General features: G+C 42.5%; 1 protein-coding gene across 1 annotated transcript; it reads left to right on the top strand.

The window, feature by feature from the left end:
• Window positions 1-6508: 6508 nt before the first annotated feature.
• On the top strand, window positions 6509-20450 carry YWHAB (tyrosine 3-monooxygenase/tryptophan 5-monooxygenase activation protein beta). The gene is made up of 6 exons (XM_071447123.1): window positions 6509-6664; window positions 14103-14403; window positions 15419-15542; window positions 16498-16661; window positions 17997-18092; window positions 18555-20450. The coding sequence occupies exons 2-6, from the start codon at window positions 14110-14112 to the stop codon at window positions 18609-18611; spliced, it is 735 nt and encodes a 244-aa protein (XP_071303224.1). The 5' UTR covers window positions 6509-6664; window positions 14103-14109; the 3' UTR covers window positions 18612-20450.

Genomic DNA, 20450 nt, shown 5'->3' with positions numbered 1-20450 from the left:
GAGGTGGATGAACAGTCATCTCCTCCTCTGCAATTGATTCATTGCACTCTGGAATTTGGGATTTGGGGCAGAAATGGAAAGAAGGAAATTGCTGTCCTATTTAGGAGCAGATAAAACTCCACCCTGTGCTGTAAATTCTTTTTTAAAAGTCAGGGTTTTCACAGGATGAAGGTTAAATATTTAATGCATTTATACTAATTATAAAGAAACACTTTGGAGCTCCAGGCAGCTTGTATAGTTCTTTAAACTTCACATTTTTAGCCCTTTGGATAGTTCCTGTTTAAAAGGAGAAAAGCAAACACCAAAAACCCAGGCTGGACTTTGAAGTATGGCCTGAAACAGATCCATATTGCTGGGAGAGAAGCTGCCTTTCCCCAGAGACATCCAGAGAAAACATCATGCCAGGCTCCCCTATGCATTATACCAAAGAAGGAGCTCCACCACTCTGTGTATTAAGGAGATTTTTCTCCCAGTTTTCCATAAGGGGCCTGGACTTGTCCAAGCTGATCTCACCAAATCCCAAAGGGACCCATCCCTCTGCCAAGTTGAGGCTCCTCATCTGGCTACATCTTTCCATAAAGAATTCCAGCTGACCTGCACATGCTGAGGAGTGAAGCATCGAAACCGTAGCCGACCTACCTGTCATTACCCCAGGGAGGGTTATTCCTCCCAAAGTTGCTTTTCTAGCAGAAATCCCACTTCAAAGGCACCTGAAGATAGCTGCTTGTGAGGAAGCTGGAGCTCTGTGGGACCCAGGCAGCCAAGGCTTGGAAGAGACACTGGCTTGGAAGTTCTACACAGCAGACTGGTATTAAATACCAAAAGAGAAAAGAATGAGAAATCAGGAAATGGAATAATATTGGTATTTCCTAAAGATCAGAGTTTCCTATGAAAATGAACACATGCCATGCAATTTCAAAATATCAAGACATTTGCCTTTCTTTAGAGCTTCTCAGAAACAGCTAATAAATAAAGTTCAGGGGTTGGGAAGTCACCTCTTCAAACCTCTCTTCATACGCTGCTTTGAAACTGGATTTCCTTAGGGTCACTGAGTTGGCAGCTTTGAAGGGTTTGCTATGTGTTCCTTGGCTTGAATTTTTCTTAGGCATTACCTGGCATCAGAAGTACACACTGACTCTCCAGGTCCCAGCAGCTACAAAATTTACAGCAATATATTCCATTCCATTTCTCCTTGTTTTTTTACACTGCCACTTTTTATGAGCAGAACATAAATTACCTGAGTTTAATTCATGACCCAGAGTTCAGTGCATTTCCCCAGAAATAGCATTCTCTGTTTGGGGCACTACTGCCAAAATTGCATTCCTGGAGCTGAATTCCTATCCCATCCAAGACATTTGTTCCAACCACATTTCCCATCATACTATTTTATACTATTTAGGTCATTTATATTTTCATGCTCCCACAGTTACTTCTTGTAAGTTGCTTTGCAGTTATGCTCTTAACTGAGTTCTCTAATGTCACCTTCAGACCTTTAAACACCTTCAAATTAAAACAACCATTTGACTTTTGTCCAAATCACATTTAATAGAGAAGCTGCACTAAACCACTTGCATTCCTTGGACAGAAGGAAGGACTGAAAGATGCCCAAACAAAGTATTATTTAGTCTAGCATTTAGTTGGCAGGGACCATGAGGAAAACCTGATGCTCTTTGCTTTAAAGGTTGCTTTAATTAAACTTATTAATAGTTCTATCCTATGCAAAATGCTTATGCTTGAGCCCAGTTTAGTTGTAATTTTAGTTCTAACTAACCTAACTCTAGTTTTAATTTCATCACAGTAGTCTGTAATGTCACAAGCAGCCTATGCACACAGAAAATACATGACATTATGCAGAAGTTTTTTCCCTTGGAGCTTTTTAAAATTTCCTATTGCAGAAATATTAATTTTAAAAATACTGTTTTGCTCTTTCACGTTCCTTGTTGATTTCTTACAAGTCTCCTTTCTTAGAGCCATCATGTGCAATTCAAAGTACACCACAAACAGCAAATGATGGAATTCTTAATATTCTGATGAGACTTCTGGTGAACATCCCAGCTGTCAGCTCCAGCAGGTCAGTTGTGTCAGCTGCCACAAACCACTACACCAGTTCCATGTGGGATCCATCACCTAATCCACTATTTAGTGATCTGGGAGATCCAGCTTAGAATAACTGAAACATCTGGCTGTACACTCTCATACACAGAGCAGAAGATTGGGAAAATGAGTACCAGGACAGTCAAGAAATAAAATATACTCAGTTGGTGGCGATTGCATTTTGTGAGTGTCTTTCGTACAGCTTGGAAGTGAAACACCCTCGTTTTTCACTCAGGCTTTAGGGAGAGATCAGCTGCAGGGACAGCGATCATGCACTGCCATCAACTGTTTGCTTCTGGTACCCACAGCAGCTGAGACCTACAACTTTCAACACAAATGACCAAAACCTAAAAAAAATCACAAAAATTGAGCGACTGGTCAGCATGCATTTTTGAACAAAGCTTTATGCACTTATTTTAGTACAAATCTCGGGTTCATTTTTCCTGTACCAGCAGCCGCACGCCTGAGGGCAGATACGGGCTGCCGAGATCAGAGACTGGAGCACTCGAGCTCTGGTGCCATCTGCTGGGAACAGATATCAGAATGTTCTTCTGACACGGCTGCTCGCACGGGAGTGGAGCCAGCCCTCCCTGTTTGGCAGCTGACATCTTTGTCAAAGAGCTTGTTCCACTTCTTCTACCTGCTCTTGATGTTAAGTACTAACTCAGTGCTAGAGAAGTGGTTTGGAGATGGAAATTCTCTCTCTCTAGTGAATCATTTGCAAAAGACGTGAACAAAGTGTCCCTGCAGCCCCAGCAGAGCCTCCTTTGAAGGGTGAAGCCTGGGGTGTAGCCAGGGAAGGGTTCGGTGTCCGGTCCGGCTCTCTGTCTCTGCCCCAACACGGGCAGGGTGGTTCTTGGGTGGCACGCGTTTCAAAGGACGAGTCTGGACTCTTCAGCTTTTCGATCTTCAGATTGTTTATTGTTTCTTATCTACAAAATTTTCTGTCTGCCCAACAGAGGTCTGACCTGCAAGGCAGCCAAGGGCACTCTGACCACCCACGGGGCGGTCATGTCTTTTTATACTAAAATCTACGTACATGATATTTACCTTTCTTTTCCAATACTTTTCACCCATGTTGGCAAGTGCACCTTCACCATGAACCAATCCCCAAGTGCCAACATCACCACAGAAGATGGAAGACAAGAAGAAGAAAGAAGGACGAGACATGCCCTGATCCCTCCATCTTGTCTCCATAACCCCCCTGTACCAAAAACCTTAAAGTTTATATTTCACCCTCTAAATGTGTCTTTTTTACACTCTTCACTCCAAAGTGATTCTCATGTCCTCAAACTGCTGTCACTTCTGTGGATGGATCAAAATCAAGCCACCAAACACTCCTGGCAACATTCCAGGATTTCCGAGACCCCCAAGGGTTCTCTCGGTAACTCTGGACATCCGGAGTGATGTGCTGAGTTCCCACAGTTCGGGTCTCACAGTCCTTGTGAAGAACCTCTCCTCCAGCAAAGGGACTCCACCTCGGCCAGGAGCTGTCTCCTCTTTCAGAGCAAATCCCGTGATCTCCTCCCTTCTGGTTTACTCTTTGTGAGCACTCTCTCAGGGCAGCTGCTCTGTGCTCCCCATGGCAGTGACAGGGTTAACACTGACCAGCTGCTAAAGCCAAATTCCATTTATATCTCACACTTATCTACCTGAAATGTGGCTCTTTGGAAAAAACACACAGCAGGATGTTTTCTGCTGGAGAGCCAGGCAGGCTGGCCTCTCTGTTGTGCTTGTTTACTCATGGATCCAGCCTGTTCCTGAGGTAAAGGCTGTTCTTGCACAGAGTTTGGTGTCTCCTGTTTTAGATCCTTTGAGCTGATGTGCACTTCCTCCTCTGAAAGGTGACACATTGAACCACTTGCTGCTGGTGCAAGCTTTTCCAGAGTTGAGGTTTGGTGCTGGTATCAGCCTTCACCATCCCTGGAGGAACTGCAGGGTGCTGTGGTATTCACATTTTTTGGACATGATTTTTTTGTTTAGGATTTTTTTTTTTCTGGGAAGCTGAAAAGCAGCTAGAGGTTTTAGAGAAAAGAAAAACAAATTTTATTTCATTTGCTTTTCTTGTGTTGTGTTTATTTAGAATGTGTTTGGAGATTGTTTACTTACAGGTGATTGCTTAATTGGATTTTGGTGTGAGTTGTTTTAACTCATTGACTAATTAGAGTTAAGCTGTGTTGGGACCCTGAAAAGAGTCACGAGTTTTCATTATTTTTTTTTTAGTATTTAGTAAGTTTTTTTGTATTTTTAGTATAGTATAGTATTTTTAATATAATATAGTATAATATCACGAGTTTTCATTATTTTTTTTAGTATTTAGTAAGGGGTTTTTTGTATTTTTAGTATAGTACAATATTGCGAGTTTTCATTATTTTTTTTTAGTATTTAGTAAGGGTTTTTTTGTATTTTTAGTATAGTATAGTATTTTAATATAATATTATATTAAATAATATTATATTATTTAATGTAGTATTTTTATTAATATACTATAATAAAGTAATAAATTAGTTTTTCAAGAACATAGAGTCAGATGCATCATTATCTTCCCTCATCAGTAGACCCTATTTACAATAGGGTGCCCTGCTTATCTCTCGCACCAGAGCAGCCACAGGACTGGGAAGGCCCCAGGGTAGGAAGAGCTCAAGGAGAAATGATCTGTATCATTAACACAGTTATGTCTCAGTGGCCTCTGAGCCAGCAGGGACCCAGCTGCAGGAGCTCAGTGAAAGCAGAGGCTGATGCTTCACCTCTATGACTACACAGCATGGAACTGTCCCACCTGGATACCGTGGTGGAGATTGCATGTTCCAAAAGTACCAGTTGAGAAGGACTGCCAGCACCTCAGCGGTGATGATGAGAATTTTGTGTGGACAAATTGGAGGAGCTGTATGAAAGGAGCTCAGTGCATCTCACTGCAAGTAAGAGGCATGAGCTGTGATAACACAGGCAGGAAGGGGAGAAGGGTGAGGGAGGCACAGTAGGAGTCTAAATGAACAGGTGTCGACAGCACACCTCTGCAAACTGAGTATGATACACAGATATGCAGGCAAGGAGTGCAAGGAGTGTCAAAACCAAGTAATTCTGCCATGAATCAGCACCCCCAAGGCCTCAGCAAGAGCACTGGGAATGGCCCAAATAGAAACTGAGAAGATAAGGACTATGGGGAAGATCAGGGGAAAAAACAAGTTTTGCCTAGAAAAGAAAAAAGAGAGTGATGACAGCAACTAATGGAGCTGAATCAGTGTTTGCAGCTTAAGATAACTTGTGGGTGCCAAGTAATTTTCCTTCTGACTTTCCAAAGTAATTAACCTTTGGACTGAGACTAAGCAGGAAATTAATGAAGTCCTTCCATCACCAAAAAGGAATCTGACAGTGACTTTGATGGGCCCAGGACTGTATCTGAAAGTAGAAGAGAAAATTGGACTCTGGGATGCTGTAATTGAACTGAGCCCAAATAATAACACTGACGAGTGCTGCTGCCATAGATTTGAGATCTGGGTGCAGCGCAATTGAGTTGTGTGTCCTGTCACTTCTTATCCAAAAGGATTATATGGATTACAAAACTGAATCACTTTACTTGGATTCCTTTTTGGAGACCAAGCTAGACTTCTCCTCATGCCCCAAAAATGTTCTCTTTTGCCATTTCCCTAGAAAATGTAGTTTATTAGTTGCATAAAACTTATCTAGCCAGTAAGGATCTTGATTTTTCAGTGAAAACATGCAACTGAAGGGAAGACATTTTTCAGGGAAAACATGCCACTGTTGTAGGGAAGAGTTGCTACTACTAACAGCATTTAAAGGTGATTTTGCAATTCAAAGCATTTGTGAAATTTGATTTTGAGGGTGCACAGAATAACCGCAGTTCCTGTTTTCCGAGGATATGTCCCTTCTATGTCCCTTTGGAATGGTGCGCTCAGGGAGGCGGTAGGGTCACTGTCCCTGCAGGTGTCTCAGGCCGGGTGCAGCACTCCCTGCCACGCTCTAACTGGCACGGAGGTGGTCAGTTATAGGTCGGACTCGATGATTTTAGAGGTCTTTTCCAACCTAATCAATCCTGTGATTCTGTGACTACCGTGAGGTCCAGCCAAAGAACAGCAGTGCGAAAAGACAAGAAAACCAGAAACTCTTAAACTCTTTCTTTTGTTGCCGGAGAAACTGCTGCACTTCCAGGCCGCAGCACCCCCTGCCCGAACTCCCACCCCAGCGCTTCCCGCCGCACCAGGGAGCTCCGCGGAGACAAAGACCGGCGGCTGCGGGGGTGTGAGCGCACCACGGGCCGTGTCTGGAGGGTTCTCCCCGCTCGGGGTGCGCTCACACCGCAAGCGTGTCCCAGTCAGCCCCGCTGAGCCCCGGGGCCGGGCCGGGCCGGGCCGGGCCGGGCGGGATGAGCCCCGTCGCCATGGCGACCGTCCCGCCGGGGCGGTGCGCGGGGCGGTGGCGCCCCCTGGCGCCGGAAGGGGCGTGTCGCGCGGCGGAAGCGGGGCCGAGCGCCGCAGGGTGTGTGCGCGTGTCCGTGCGAGCGGCCGCCGCTGCCGTCGCCTCCGCCCGTGGGATCCGCGCGCGCCGCCAGGTGAGGGCCCGCGGCCGCCATCGCGGTGGGCATCGCCATCGCGGGGCATCGGCATCGCGACCCGCGGCCCGGCCCGCCCCGGCCTGCCCCCGCCCGCTCCACCCCGCGCGGGGAGCCGCAGGCCGCGGCGGGCGCGCCGTGCGGGGGTCCCCGCGGGAGGGTCCCCGCTTCTGCCTCCCCGCTCCTGCGTCCCCCGGGCCGGGTAACGGTGCGACCCTCGCCCGGCGGGCTCGGGCGGGCGGCGCCGCCCCTCGGCGAGCGGCCGGCGCTGCCCCGCCCCGCCCCGGTGAGTCACTCGGTGCCCGGGGCGCGGCCGCGCTCACCTGGGCCCGCCCGGCAGGAAGGGCTGCGAGCCCGGGGCCCCGAGCGGCGCTGCCCGGAGCTCGCCCGCACCGCCGCACGGCTGGGCCGGCCCCGGGCTTCCCAACGCCGGGAGCTCCGTGCCCAGCCCGGAGAGCGCAGCTGCCGTGGCCGTGCCCGTGAGCCGGCCCACGTAGGTGGTCATGGCCCTGTATGAGCGCTTTAGAAGGGAACAAAATGCGTTTGTTCTTTTCCGATTTTGATCATTCGTATCTATTTGGGAATAGGGATGCGTTTAGGGAGGACTCCACAGGGAAAGAAGGTTGGTTCAAGCCAGTCCCAGCTTACAAAAAGGTTGGGCAGTAGCCCAGATCTAATGGCTATGGGTTTTGTTTGAGGTATGTATAACCAGGTGTTAATTGGGATGTTGAAATAACAGTGGAACACAACCATTGTATTGGCATAAATGCATCTCACGCAAAGATCACAATATAGATCGGTTGCTTTTAGATAGATTCCTTATTAATAGTTAAAATACATTTTCCAGTGATAGGAAAACAAAAAAATATGTCATGTAGCACCATAAAAGCTAAATTCCCATGGAAAAATATCAGAGACTTTGGCAATGTTTGTAATGGTTTGTATCTTCAGTGGCTGTAGGAATATTTGTGTTTTCACATGTTCACTAACACAGGATACCTCAGTCAGAAATTGTAATATTTTTATATGGAAAAAATGAGCTTTTATTTTAAAGCAATAATGAGATATAATCTGGTCTAGAAAAGAAAACAAGAACACAAGTGCCTTTTTCTCCCTTCATATTAAAGGACTGCAAAAATATCCCCTGTATCATATTTTGTTTATTAAATGGGTACCAATAAAGTGATAGACTCGTTGCACAGATGGGCCTGGTGCAGTTTTCTCAACCTCATTATGTCAGTACCGCATGTTCTGATCTCTGCTATTTTGATGTTGAGTCGTTTTATTTTTTCCTGAGCAGGCCTGTGCCAGTATGCAGCCTTTTGTGATGCATGTGAATAAACTCGGATGAGGAGGAGCTCAGTAAATAATTATTTGGTTAATGAGGTAAAAGCTCCTGCTCTGATCCGTGTGGTATCCTAATACCAGGCATTACAGTAGTGTGTCTGTTACATGGCCACATTTCTTGCCCCACCCTGTAATATAAATACTGTCAGTTTATTATTAACAAAATTGATTTACCTGTGATATGAATACATTAGTTTGGCGTGAACTTTATGCCTGGGGGAAGGTTTTTTGGGTTTACTCACAATTTCCACCTGGATTCTAGCCAAAACCAATTTTGGTTGGAACAAAAAGGTGTTGCCATGTGGGGATGTTGTGCTGTGGAAGTGCCAGCATGTCTCCACCTGCAGCTGTCCTGAGCAAAGGGCCATAGGCAGGAGCAGAGCTCTGCTTTTCAGCCTGGCATTAGGAAGAGCAAGGCTGCTGTCACTAAATTTGAGATGTCCATACAATATCAGTGTCCCCACATGCTGTTGGTAGTGGTGATAGGCATTTTATAATTCTCTATGGAGACTGAAAACCATTGAGTGTCATTTTATTCAATTTTACGAAGCAACAAGTAATGATGGCAGCAGATGGCCAGAGCAGGGTGAGGCATGGCTTTATAGAATGTTAATTTTATCTCAACATTTGCATAGAGATTTGAGCTGAAGGCCAGGGTAGATGCAGAGGAGGCTGAAGTTATGTGCTGCACAAGGTCAGCAAGAATATCACAGCTGTGAAGTCATGTTCCTTTTTCCCTCATTATGTTTGCAGGATATTTTACTGAACTTGTTATACCCAAGCTTCTGACAGGAAGATTTTGCTGTTCAGATCTTACCAGAGCCATTCATTTTCTAATCAGTTATTTAACAACCCATGGTAGCCTTTGAGAGAACCATCTAGAGAAACACAACCAATAAAATCAAATGCCTCATACTGCAAGAAAGCAAGGAAGGTTCCTTGCACTCAACTGAAAGAGTTGCACTCCATTTCCTATAAAAAATAAATGTTGGAAGCACTGTCCAGTTGACAGGGAATGCTATCCCCATCATGCAGGTACTTGTGTCAGCATGTGTGTACCTGAATGGTGGAGAATGATTTTCTGTTTATTTTAGAAATAATGTCCCCAGAGCTCTTAGTCTCTGTAGTTATAGAACTGTAATTTGAGATACCACCTCACCTCATGTGAATGTTTATTTTCAGAATGAATTGCCTGTCCAGAAATCAAATAAGGTGTGTTCACATATTGTTGGAATACTGAACTGCAAATTCTGTACCAGTCTGCTGCTTCTTTTGTTAGAATTTGAGTGGACTTATAGAGCTTATGACTGGGAGGTATGATTGCCTCCCATTTCACCAAACCTCGTTTTGTATTCCTTTCTCACAGTGAAATATGCAGGTCTGGTTACCTGCAGCTCTGCTCAACTTGTTAGGGACCAGAATGTCAAACCAATAACTACACTGCTTTCTCACCAGTTCTTTTCTACAAAGTGGAAGTGTTGGTCTGATAGATTCTCATGCTTGCTGTAGAGAGAAAAACAGTGCACAAAAATCAATGAATTAATTAGCATCAGAAGAACAGGTCATCAAGAGCAGCAGACTTCAGACCAATGTAAGCTTATTAGTATTGTCCTGTCAGTTCAATATGTTATATAAGCCAGATTATTTTCAGTGTCAGTTTTCATTTGATTTTTACAGACTTTAAGCACAGTTAGTTCTGATTCATTTTGGCTTTGTCCTAAAGAGCCCATATGAATGGGAGCCAATAAAGGCTACAGAGCAGATGGAATAAGTGCTAAGGAGTAAGCTGTAGTTCTCAAAATCCTCAGAATCAGTCTTCTGGAGTACAGTAGCTGCATGTTTTATCCCTCAGCTGTTAATGGGATGTAAACCTCCAGTTTTGTGTGTCCATCCACTCTTGAAAGATCCATGGATCTGATTCCAGGTGCTGTTCCCAGGCTGGCCACACCATCCCCTTCTCACTGCATCTTCCACTCACTGAAAGATGCAGGCAGCTACAAACTAGTCGAGTTTTGCAGGTCCTGACCTTCACCTTTGGTGCTTTGTGATGTGTTTCAGTCTTTTCCACACGGGTGTATAGCTTTTCTGGAGTGTGAGTAAGCACTTGTAACTTACAGTGCCTGCACACATACTCTTCTGCATTTGTAAGAGAGATTGAAAGAACTCTAGGCTGTATGGGAGATAGAGGGGAAAAATAGTAAAAAAATTGCATTTTGAGTGTGGGACTACAGGTGACTGAAATTTCTGGCAGCTGGTGCTGTTGGCTGTGACTGCTGGGCAGTGGTTGGCATTCCTTATTGTGAACAATGTCCAGCCACTTCTTTTTTGAGGGCTGCTAAGTCGTGTCAGGCAGATTCTTAAGAAGACAGTGTCTTAAGAATTTGAGCTGTGTTAATGCATCTAATATCAGAATCTTCTGCTTAGAACAGGCAACTTTCAGGACTCCTCCATGGCTGTGATCTGCACGTCTCTGCTCCTTTTTCCATCTTCCCTCTTTTCCCTTTGCCACCATGGCATGGCTTTATCAGTGCTAGAATAGACCATTCCTGTCAGCCTCCTGTTCATCACCTCTGTGTGTTTTGCTCCTAGCTGCAGGTAACCTTTGGTAGATGGCTTCTGTGTGTGGCCTAGGTGTATTTTTAGCTCTAGGCTTTGCTTGTTTCAGACTGTGGCACACTGGTCCATTGTTAGAGTGTGGCTTTCATCTCCTCTCTGGGAGGGACCAGTTATAACTGATAGTTGCTTCTTTGCCTTTTCAAACATCACTCCTTTCCTTGTATCTTTTTTCCTTCTGGCAAACACTTCCCTCTTTTGGAGCTCAAGCCAGCATAGCTCTGCAAAGCTCTCTCCAAGCTTCTAACAAGGTAAGCAATGGAGAATCAAATGAGGATTTTAAGTGTTCCTTTATGCAGCATCCTGGGAAGGAAGTAATGGTAGGCTTACTGTCATTGGCAGATATTTTGGTGTGGGCAATGATTTTCTTACTGCATTTGAGTTCTGTTAAATCCATGTTACTGAATAATATTTGTGTTTCATAGCAAGCCTGCTAACAGTACAGATATTAACACAAATTAACTAAAATCAAGCCTCTGTACACTGAATTCTTGTGTCAAAACTAAGCCAGTGAAGCACTCAGGAGCTCCATCTTTAATGATGAGTTTGAGTTTCATATATGCATAAATGACTTTCATGTGCATAAATTAGTTACATTGCTGAGGAAAGTTGCTTGATGAGAAACAACATTCTAATCTTTGTGCTGGTATTTTACTTGTATAATTGATATGTTAAACTGGTTTCTGGATCTCTTTTATCCATTAGGTCTTTGTGTTTTCCTTCATGTGCAGTTCCCTTTGTGATTTCCTTCATGTGTCCTTATATGAACCAATTGACTCCTGTGAACTGTCTTGCATCTAAATATAAATATGTTAGTGAGCTTGATAAAACAAACTGCACCCTTTCAAAACTAAACCATATTGTTTGTAAACAGAATTCTGCACAGATGACTTGTCTACAGATTACACCACTATTGGCAAAGTGCAGATCAAAGATAAAACTAAGTGACTTTTCAATGGCAAAATGTAAACTCAGTCGAAGCTGCTTGTCTCTGCATTTCAACAAGCAGTCTGCTTCCACATAACAATCACATTCCATGAGAAGAAGAGGAGAAGATAAAATGTTTGCAGTAGAAATACTTCTAGAAGCTGTGCAGACAATGAAGAAACTAAAAGTGCTCTGAAACGGTTTAGTTTCAGTGTCCTGTTGTTTAAAGTTGGCTCTTGTAATGTAAAAAGCATTCTTCAGGTGTACTTTGCTCATGTTCAGATTTTAGTGAGTGACTAGAGAAATGCCACTCACAAATTACTTCCTGCCTTGAGCACATAGTCTGCAAATAGTGCTGAGTTAAGGGAATGGTTTACAAGGTTTGAAAGACCCAACAGGGAAAAGTGGGATGGGCTATCTCAAGGGGAAATGGTCTGATGATTTCCTTGGGCTTGTTCTGCATTGGTGCTGTGATAGCCTTTAAAGTAGGAAGAAACAAAGCACATCACAAATCCCACTTAACCTTTTCCATCATCAGGAGCTAGTTGTTTGATAAGCCTGTGGAAACCAATGGTAATATCCCCAGGGTAAAAGCTTACTGGAGAAGAGAGAACCAAATGAATCATGCTTTACCACAAGTTGTCACTCTGCTGCCCACAGTCACCCTGTCATGAAAACAAATTTGAGGGCTTTGATCTGAAGTCTGTGTGGCACCTTTCAATAGGTCCCAGAATCCACTGGTTTAAACACAGCAATTGAAATGGAGCTGAACCAGAGCCCAACTTTATTTACCAGTAAAAGATCCCTTTCCAGGAAGCTGGTTGTATACTTTGAGTGCCTTAAGGAGATGGATGTATTAGAATCTATAAAGGATCAAACACAAGCAGGAGTGAGTGTGACTTGCAGATACAGAGCAGGTACATTTGGTTGCTGGGTTTACTTCAGGAACTTTTATGTGAAATAACAATGTTTGACTTGATATCCTGGGTGATTTTTCTTTTTTGCTAAAGTGGAATATCGTCAGCTGGAGGTACAGAATGTGCTCATCTCAAAATAATTTTGTAGTTAGGACTCATCCTCAGCAGTGTGAGCAGTGTGTGAATTTGGGGATGTATCACAATTGGAATTTGGGTCTGTGTCTCATTGTCCTGTTTGAGGATTTGGTACAGGGGACTGGTTTTCCTCTATAATAGTGTGGTAGGTGATCCTTGGAGTAAAATACAAGCTGAGCAGTGTGTGCAAGATGTTCTCCATCAGAAGCCTGTCAGACTGGAATCTTCAAAGATGAGAGCCAGGAAAAAGGCTGCAGCAATCTCTTTCAGCGTGTTGGTTCTTTCTAATAGGACTGTAGGTGCTTCTGTAATGAACAGAAGTCTGTGAAATACAAATGAAAACTTACTGTTCTTGTTTGGTTTTTATTTTTGTTTTAGAAGTGGTTTTTAGGCTGTAAGTCTCAGCCTGACAATTTACCTGGATAGTGAGAGCCCTGATTAGGATTTAGGAGTGGGAGAGGATAATTATGCTCAGTACTGATGAGAATAACAGTACTGGATGTGTCAAAATTGAACCTGCTCACCTGGAGAAATTTTACAGATTAATTTGGGTTGTCTGTAAGTTTGTGAAGTAATGAGGTCTATTTTGATAAAGGCAAAGAAGCTGCTTTACTTTCTCCTGTGAACCTGGCCCTGGGTAGTTTATTTATTCTCCCTTGCATAAGCTCTTCAGTGACCCTGTGGCCATGTGAAGTGCTTTCACAGCTTTGGTTGCTAAACTGCATTATGAGAAATGATAAACAAGCTGATTCCATAAAAGCAATTTGCTTTGTAGCAGTGACCATTGTGTGGGCCACGTCCTATTCAGATTTTATGAATGTCAATGTTATTTAAAAGGTCTTGAAAACCGGAGACTGCAGCTACCCTAGCTGTGTAGAGTCGTCCATTGTGTGTATGTTGATGCATATGTAAAATAACCCACGTTATTTTCTGGCAGAACATTATAAATGCACTTTCCACAGTTGCCAACACTACAGCTTTCCTGGGTATGGTTTATGTAAACCCACAGAAACATCTCCTCTAACTTTGCAAAAATCTTCAGTATCAGAAGGAGCTGTCCAGTGTTTCAGTGCTCCTAAGTAGGTGCTCTTGTACTGCAGTGGAGGGAAACAACAACAGCAACAAGAAACAAACAAACCTGAAAAAGCCCCAGCAACCTGGTGGTTTCTTGGTTAGTATCTCCCCAGCTGAGTGAGCTGTGGCTGGTAGAAAGAGGAGAGATTCACATAGGACTGTGCTTAATACCAAAATGACTTTTGCTGCATTTTGAAGAATGATGCTTTCATATCTTCAGGATTGTCATTAGTCATTTACACATGGAAATTATACACATTTGGCAAAAGGTCAAATACATTCTTTAAAAGAACCCCTTTGTATTACTTTATTACAGTTGATAGATTTCCCTTTTATTACTAACTGTGAGATCTGCTTCAGCATGAACTTTCCCAGTGCAGACCACGGAGACATTTTTCTCTCTTTTTATTCCTCGCTCATTGCAGGACAGCCATGGATAAAAGTGAGTTGGTACAGAAAGCCAAGCTGGCTGAGCAGGCCGAGCGTTACGATGACATGGCTGCTGCTATGAAGGCTGTCACTGAGCAGGGACATGAACTGTCCAATGAAGAAAGGAATCTCCTCTCCGTGGCCTACAAGAACGTGGTCGGTGCCCGCCGCTCGTCCTGGCGTGTGATTTCCAGCATCGAACAGAAAACAGAGAGAAATGAGAAGAAACAGCAGATGGGAAAAGAATATCGTGAGAAAATTGAGGCTGAATTGCAGGATATCTGCAATGATGTTCTGGTAATAATCCAACAGCAAAAATAACAGTAGTTAGTACTGCAGCATTCTTCAGAGAGGCTTAAGGAATTTTAGTGGTGCTGTAGACACTGCAGCACCTTAGCAGGGGAATAATTTTGCATAGCTACATATTTGGGTCCAATTCTAGCTCCTAGAATGGAGCTAAGTCATTTAGCTTGCTTCTTAGGGAATATTTGTTATAAAACAGTGTAATTTTTTTAGCAGCAAATAGCAAGCAAGGCCATGTTAAAGACCCCTGGCTGCTGGCTGGAGGGGGTTCACCATGGAAACAAATTTAGATCTAGGGCACTGACATGAGTCCTGCTAAAAGGCCTGCTGTTTAAATTACTTAATTAATGAATGGTGATGTCCTAAGTCTTGTTTAGTACCTTTTTTTAATGGAGAAGGTGTGCAGTTCTTCTTCCAGACTGATTTTGCTCTTTCTTTCACTCAGACAGGAGGGATTCCTTTTATTTTTGTTCCATTTGCATAAGATCAGTCAGGAGCAGATGATGTCAGTGCAGTCAATCTTTGCATCTCTTTCTGAGTGCACATGTGCTGCCTATGCCACTGTCAAACTTTTCAGCTGAAGCTGGAGATAGAATCAGTTTATTGTGGACAATTTCACAGCTCTGCACAGAATTCAAATTTGTGGCAGCAAAAGTGACCAGATGTGCTAATTTCCAGCCGCTGCTTTTCATTAGTTTGGTCATGGATGTGGGTTTGCATCAGCAGGCTTAAGCCCTGATAGCCTTCAGATCCTGCAGGAGGGAATTGTGGGTAGGATCAACATAGCACATTTTCAGCTCTCCATAGATTAGGCTACAAGTGGTTTATCTTTTTTTTCCCAGACTTTAGACAGCAGTAGGCAAAGAGATTAACACAGGAGTCTGCGTAAGTCATGACAGAAGTCATTGTTACTGTTTGAACAGTTCATGCTCACCATTGTAACAAAGGCTCTGTTTCAGACATTATTTTTATGACTCAGGAAACACTACTTTTTTTTTATGTTTCTCAGGAACTCCTGGATAAATACCTTATTGTCAATGCCACACAGCCAGAAAGCAAGGTCTTCTATTTGAAAATGAAAGGTGATTACTACAGATACCTCTCAGAGGTGGCATCTGGGGACAATAAGCAAAGTAAGTAGAAATGAAATCTCTCTCTCTGTGGAGCAAGCAGAATCAAGTATAAAACCCACTTGTATTCTTTTCCCCAACATCCTGTATTTATTTGTTTTTACTGCTGCTCTGTAGTTATGAAGATAGGTGCAGTGCAAGTCACTTTTGGAGAAAGACTTCACTGAAATTAATTGGCAGATGTTCATCAGTACAGTCAAACTCTGCTTGCAGCCCCTGACCACAGTAGCTAGTTTTCAAGCATATGTGGCAGTGTAAAATCATTTTCCTGGAGAATATAGGTTTCTTTCTCATAGAAAATGCTTAGTTTGTTTGATCTTATGTGTAAACTATGAATTCAGCTCAAGTCTTCACTGTTTGCAAACTTTCTCTATTCAAATTTGGTATATTGGGCTTCTGGATTCTGAAGTCATAAATTCTGAAATGGGAAAGCAGTGCTGAACTGTCTGAATTCCTGAGAGTGTCTGATGTAGTCCATGAATTGCAAACTTAGCTTGATGTCAGTATGGAGCTTATTGTTACTCATTAGCTGGGAAGGGACTGTTGGCTTTGCCAACCTGAAATACAAAGTTCATGACCTAACTACAGCAGTTTAGTTACCTCTTCTTCCCCATATGGTTTTGTCTGGATTTATTATTGATAACTGTGACTTCTTCAGCTGGGCTGAAAATGAATGTTTTAAACCAGAACACTTGAGTAGAGTTTGTGTCCATTCAGATTGGTTGGAATTTGTTGAATAAATTTTATTTTAAGTTTCTATTTGAAAAATCTATTTCAGCATTAGTTGTTCAGCAAGTGGAAGGCTTTTGCTTGTAAAAACATTGAAAGAAGTGTATGTGCATAGGTAATTGTATGAATTTCTGGTGGTGTGGTAGTCTAGGCTAAGAATATAATTGCTTCCCCAGTGAAGTAGAGGGATGTACTGTTTATTGATGTGGTTGTAATTGCTTCTTTGCAGCAACGGTAGCAAACTCCCAGCAAGCTTATCAGGAGGCATTTGAAATTAGCAAGAAAGAGATGCAGCCAACACACCCCATTCGACTCGGTTTGGCTCTAAATTTCTCTGTCTTCTACTATGAGATCCTAAATTCTCCTGAAAAAGCCTGTAATCTGGCAAAGACGGTAAGCAGACTCTTCATATCACCAATTTTTGTGGAGGCTGAGGAGGTAATTACATGGTTACAGTAGCACTTTGTAGATGATTATGCTTTCTCATATCAAATTCCTTAAAAATGCTGTCATAAAATGGTTGTCATTGTAGTATATTTTCAGGTAAGTTGGTTTGCTGGACTAGCTTAGCTTTGGGTAAGATAATTTGCTACTGCAGCTGTTCCAGTGACAGGGAAGACAAATTGTCTCTGTTTAATGTCCACCTAATTCTCTTAGAATGTGTTTGTGTCAAAATTGAAAACACTTGAATTAATTTAGCAATTCTAAAGTGAAATATTTATTTAAATTGAAGCACTTAGCCAGTACATGAAGTGTTGTCTGTGTGCCAGTCTTTGTAGCCCTAAATGTCCTTGTTATCCATATGCATGTGTGCCTCTCTCTCCAGAGACCAAAAAGAGCTTTTGTGATGGGTTGTGGCAAACAAATAGCCAGTCATTTTTTCCTTAGCCTTTTTCCTAAAATGGGATTAGTCTTCTAAATGGAACTTTTTGTGTCTGTGAAAATTGTCTGGTAGTAACTTGAATAATATGGCATTAGGTGAATATTTGTGTTCTTAATATGCACTTCAGTAAGACTTTGTAGCAAGAAGTGATGCTGTGCTGTAAAATGCTGCTGCTGTTCTTGCCTTTTTTAGTTAAAATGCTTACATCTGTTTGAAACCTGAATGAAGAAATAGCAGCTACGGCTCTCAGACTCACAGTATTGATTTTCAAGGGCAACAGATGGATGGGAAGAATGGCTTTGTTAATCTCTAGTGGAACATACCTGATTTCCTCTGCTGTTTTGAAAAGAAATTGGAAACCGTCCTCCCCACTGTCGAAAAGTCTCGTGTTCCATTTTCTTGTCTACTGACTCATGTGCAATATATATAAATATATACTCATTCAAGTAATGGTACCTTTGTCTTTCACTGCTTATTTAGACCAGGGAGACCTTACTTTTTAATGAAAGTCCCTTTTTTGTAAATGTTGTCTTAAACCTGACTTCAAGCTATGTGAACCATTTTTCAGCATGACACATAGAGTGCTCTTGCCTCTTCAGTATTTGGTATTGGCATTTAGTAACATTTTTCTGGGCTTTTAAGTGGACACCCCTGAAGACTTCTGTTTTCCCTGGGCTGTCTAGGATCTGGTGCTCTTTGTTTTACATTTCTTCTTGTGGTGGGAAAGAAAAATACTGGAAGCTTTTTTATAGAATGTGGATAGTAATGTGGCAAATTTTAAGCTCTGTATAAGCAGAAGTGACTTCAGGAAGCTGAGTGTGAAAGGGCTGTGTTTATGTTTTTAGGCATTTGATGAAGCGATAGCAGAGCTGGACACGCTGAATGAAGAGTCCTACAAAGACAGCACCCTGATCATGCAGCTGCTTAGGGACAACCTCACTGTGAGTACCATGGGGCAAACCACTGCACTCTAGGCTGCTGCACTCTGAAGTGGGACTCAGCATCTGAAAGCTAATGCGGTTCTGTGCCGTTAAAAGCTTTTTCTGAGGCGTTAACTGCATGTGTTAACTGCGATGCTTTTTGTAACCAGACCAGTTAGACTTGCTTGTTCAAACTACGAATCACTTGTTAACTGCTGTAGCAAACTCAGATTCCTTTTGTAACACAGAGTGGAGTTTGTTCTCAACAGTTTTATGTGGAACTTCCTGGCTTGTGCTAGCTTCTTGCTTATCTTTTATTCATGTTCTAGTTTATTATTCTTCAGCTTTACTATTAAGTTCAGTTCTGCATTGCTCTTAGCTGAGAAAATTGCACAGCTACTACTAATTACGCTGTCTTCCCTTTCCTGACAATTGTAATTAACTGTGCTTCCAGCATAAACACGTGTTTGTATTTCCTTACAGCTATGGACGTCGGAAAACCAGGGAGATGAAGGGGATGCTGGGGAGGGAGAGAACTAATGGCTGTCACGCTTCACTATATGTTCAATGTCACCCTGTATCCTACACATAATCCCTTTGTGCGACAAGCAAAAAGAATAGTACATTGACTTTCACAACCTCAACGTAGCAAAAACTGTCTGTGGGGTAAAACCGGTTGGTTGGTGTTTTGTGTACCTAGAGCGGAGGTCGGTTATTCCAATGGCATTCCGAACTTTCCTATTCTGAACATTTACAGTTCCGATTACCGTGTTTATATTTTTAACTGAACACTGTGATGATAATAATAATAAAGGGTTTTGTGATTGCAATTGACTTTACAAAACTCTTCTTGGTAGAAAAGTAGACATCAATTATGTAACTCTGGCGAGCTTAATTTGGCACCAAAATAGTTGAAGTACAATTCTGTTGTAAAGTTGTACAGAAAGTTATAGAGATTCTATTGTGACACTGGGGCATGGAAGGAAAACAATCCAATGTATGGCATTTCAGTTAGGGACACTGCTATGAGGTAGTTGAACAGGCACACTCTGTAGACATTTGTAACCTAGTCTGAGGCACCACTTCCAGTCAAAAGCTCACTTTGTCAATCCTGTCTTTCTGGGGATGGGGTTTGTTTTGGGGAGGAGGGAAACAGGGGAGTTAGCAGCTTGATTTCCAAACTCTTTACACTGGCAGATAACTGGGGTTTGACTTCTCAAAGTGCTTTCATGCTCATACCACATGCATGACTAAGCCCCTTCCCACAGCAATAACTTTTACCTAGTTACAATTTAGATATTCTTCAGTAGTAAATATTCTTGGTTCGCTGCCATGGACTTGCAATAGGAGAAGATTCAATTTTTTGAATGGCCTTATTAATTTGAATGATACCATGAAGTGATCTGCCACTTTTGCATTACTTTACTCTTAGGTAAATCAAAATCTCCATGGTATTCCCATTCTCAATTTATCCTGAAAACTTTTAAAGTAATCCACTGAGCCATCTTTTAGTTCACTTTATTCTCCCACTGGACTCTGTTCATCCTTGACCCTTTCACCTGTTTAAACTCCATTAAAGCAGTTTTGGACTCCCATATGCATCATCCTTTCTTTGGTTCCTGGTGATGTCAGGATGGTGGATGAGGCCTGCACCTCACCAAGGACAGGTTTCTTCCTTGGGTGTTTAAGAGCTGCCAGTGCTGCTGTGTTCTTCAGCTCTTGTCTGCCATTCTTTGGTAGTACCAGGAAACTGGCTCAAGTACTGGCTCAAATATTCAGGATTTCCCATCTCATACTGGAATGCAGACCTACACATCTGTAATGCTTGTAATATTTGAGCTCCAAACGTCCTCACCTTGTCATGTTTCAAACATGTCCCATTAAACAAAACCTAGTAAGAGTTGCGTGAATAATGCAGTGGAAAAGATTAGGAATAGTCACCTATCAGTCCTGTGGTATCATCCCCTGCCTTCACATTCCACTTGGGTATAGGATCCATCTGTTTGTCCATCTGTCTGCTGAAGAGAATTTCATGCACTGATTTTAAAACTCCCCTCTACTAGCTGAACAAATTGTGCAGTTAATACTTGGCGCTTGATAAATGCAGTAGTGAATGTGGAACCGAGCCTGTCTGTATATCTGGTAGCTCTTTTCGCTTTGTTTTTACTGACCAGTATTCTGCCTAAAGTTTGCTTCTGTGACGGTTATATTGCCTAGCACACACGTGGTTGTGAGAATAGTATAGCAAAAAGAAATACCTGGTTATTGATGTACTAGATTTGTGTATGTCTTTTAAACAGTTCTAGTTTCACCTTACACAAAATAATCAGGAAAGTGTAAAAGAATTCAAAAGTGAATAATAAAAAAAAAATTTTATCA

The sequence above is a fragment of the Agelaius tricolor genome, unplaced genomic scaffold (genome assembly GCF_023055355.1).
Source record: "Agelaius tricolor isolate 1412-34295 unplaced genomic scaffold, bAgeTri1.0.p SCAF_23, whole genome shotgun sequence".
Lineage (NCBI taxonomy): Eukaryota > Metazoa > Chordata > Aves > Passeriformes > Icteridae > Agelaius > Agelaius tricolor.
Note: the sequence above shows the minus strand (reverse complement) of the source record. Positions and strands in the feature narration are given on the sequence as shown.

What these genes read in the sequence shown, in the direction of transcription:
- YWHAB (XM_071447123.1), top strand. Translation starts at nt 14,110, where the DNA reads ATGGATAAAAGTGAGTTGGTACAGAAAGCCAAGCTGGCTGAGCAGGCC. An exon ending in ATCTGGGGACAATAAGCAAA is followed by an intron (nt 15,543 to 16,497) that starts GTAAGTAGAAAT and finishes GCTTCTTTGCAG; the next exon opens with CAACGGTAGCAAACTCCCAG. An exon ending in TGCTTAGGGACAACCTCACT is followed by an intron (nt 18,093 to 18,554) that starts GTGAGTACCATG and finishes ATTTCCTTACAG; the next exon opens with CTATGGACGTCGGAAAACCA.